This window comes from Sardina pilchardus, chromosome 20, assembly GCF_963854185.1.
Source record: "Sardina pilchardus chromosome 20, fSarPil1.1, whole genome shotgun sequence".
In the NCBI taxonomy this organism is placed as follows: domain Eukaryota; kingdom Metazoa; phylum Chordata; class Actinopteri; order Clupeiformes; family Clupeidae; genus Sardina; species Sardina pilchardus.
This window is the reverse complement of record NC_085013.1, coordinates 9,461,513-9,464,012: the sequence shown is the minus strand read 5'-3', so window position 1 is coordinate 9,464,012 and position 2,500 is coordinate 9,461,513. Positions and strand designations below refer to the sequence as shown.

General features: G+C 49.5%; 1 protein-coding gene across 3 annotated transcripts in view; it reads left to right on the top strand.

Moving 5' to 3' along the window:
• The window catches only part of tecpr2 (tectonin beta-propeller repeat containing 2), a 23,132-nt gene that overhangs the window by 12,687 nt on the left and 7,945 nt on the right, over positions 1–2,500 (top strand). For all 3 annotated transcript variants that reach the window (XM_062522703.1, XM_062522702.1, XM_062522701.1), the window contains exon 16: positions 480–713. In XM_062522703.1, the coding sequence (XP_062378687.1) occupies positions 480–713 (234 nt within the window). The remainder of the gene's footprint in view (positions 1–479; positions 714–2,500) is intronic.

The window sequence follows — 2,500 nt, the reverse complement described above, 5'->3', positions numbered from 1 at the left end:
CATACTCTTACGCAAACTAACCAACCAGTTAGAAAACACACTGCCATATCCTTGTTATCTACCATTACTAACCTACTATTACCAGAAGCCTTGCACCCTTTCTGAGACACTCTTACATACTTGAAATAATGACATATAGGATATGTGGAAATGAGCTGGTGCAATGACATGTTTAATAAACAAGTATATGTTCTGTCCTGGTGGAGGAAGTGTGGCAGTCCCCTTCTACCCCTTTGACCACAAACCTCTTAAATTATTTAATGGTCACTTTTCATTGAGAGGTTGAAGTACGCAGCATAAATTATAAGCAGCATTATTAGCTAGTGATTGCTCAACGCTTTACGCGTGTGTGTGCGTGTGTGCGTGTGTGCGCGTGCGCGTGTGTGCGTGTGTGCGTGTGTGTGTGTGTGTGTGTGCGTGTGCGTGTGTGCGTGTGTGCGCGCGTGTGTGTGTGTGTGTGTGTGTGTGTGTGTGTGTAGGGAGTTTCCTGTGGCTGGGCCAGAGCAGGAAGGATCTGTTCTGCATGTGGGACGGGGACCCGCAGCTGCGGCCCTCCACCGTCCAGCTCCCGCCGGAGACCGAGATGGTGCACCTGTCCGCCTGCCACGACGCCCTGTGGGGCCTGGACCAGCACGGCCGCGTCCACATCCGCCCGCTCAGCATGGGCTGCCCCACCGGCATGCACTGGACCCTGCTGGACCTCAACCAGCTCGGTAGGTGTTGAGTCTCACGCATATACAGTCATACATGCAGACACATACACACATACACACATACACATGCACACACACACACACACACACACACACACACACACACACACACACAAGCAAACATGCAGACATATACCTCAGTCTCACACTTAATACATTTAAAACTTTAACCACACACACAGACCGTGTTAAAGCCTATACAAAATTAAGCCGTCTTTTAGGGATATGGTCTTCAAAACATTAACATCAACATTGAAAAAAAATGCTGAGTTTGTCTATTCGGTTAAAATCCATCCATCCATCCATCAGCTTAATAGACAGGCAGTGTGCGTATATATCCATAAAAGAGAAGCATTGCATGCATATTTCCATTGCACTTTACCCCTGGTCTCGTGGTCACCATTAGTCTTCTGTTACTGTTCTGGTACTGGGGCATCTGTAAAATCGCTCATGCAAGTTCACAAACACACCAGCACTCACGCACTTCACCATGTGCACATTGACATCCTAGACACCATTGGTGCACATGGACATCCACGACACCTCTGCCCCCCCCCCAGCGCTCGTACACTGGCCCGCAGTTGACCCTCCACCCTGGCCCCAAGGGGCCAGACTGCTGTTGGGACTTGGCAGTCCTCTCTCTCTCACACACCCACACATACACACACACACACACACACACACGAAGACTGCCATGGGTTCCTCTCGTATTGCATGGGATGAGGCTTTTCCTTCCAAACACAAGCATCACACACACACACACACACTCACTCACATGCTCTCTCACACACATAGAAATTCACATGTACAAAGCCTGTTGCATCAGCTAGTAAACAGCAGACACCCTCTAGGTCACATGGGTGCTAAATTTAGCTTAGCGGTTCTGTGTGTGTGTGTGTGGTGTGTGTGTGTGTGTGTGTGTTGGGGGGTAGGGGGGTGGGGGGCATCAATAAAACCCTGGTTACTGGCTGATTTCCCTGGACCAGCTGTTGAGAGTAAACATTTTGAGTGCCAACTGTCTGCCCCATTAAGTTATTTAATCACAGCATTTCAGTGCACTCCGCTGCTGTAAATTGGCAATTTGACATATTTTTTGTGGGCAAAGGCGTGTGCGTCAACGGACCGAGTGTCCTGCTGCAGGGGCGAAAATTGGACACATTCTTGGAAGAGCCGGCTGAAATGTCAGTGGTCTGTTTTGGTGTCGGGTACACGGCGCTGAGGTCAGGAGTGACTGCAGGCTGCGTGGGGAACATAGTTTCCTCCGCTGGAACAGGACGGGTCACCTCAGCAGCCCGAGCCACACCCCCGGCTCAGTTGACAACGGATGCTCCACACATTGGCAATAACGCCTCTCGCCGACCTACTTTTGGTCTATACCTTGTGTTTGCACACACACACACACACACTTTCTCTCCATGCTGTCTAGTATTGAAGGCTCTGGAAGAGAAAAAGATTGTTGCAAAGATGCAGTTGTCTGTCATGGTCCTCGCATTCTGTGGTTACGCCGTGTGACATTTCTGCTTTGATCGGTGTTGATTTCGTCTGGGTGGGTGTTGCGGGGGATGCTGCCGGGGTTCTCACATGTCTAAACTCGCTGTTGAGGGACATGTTTATATTTTTACAGGGCCAGGTGGTTCTTGCATAAGACATGTTTCATAATAATGTCCTTGTCCCCATGCAAGGTGTCAAGGTTCACTATATGTCACCATCATGCTGGTATGGGTGTAAGGTTATGGGCATTTCATATAGACACTCATATAGGTTGACATTGGCTGCCTTCAGGACTG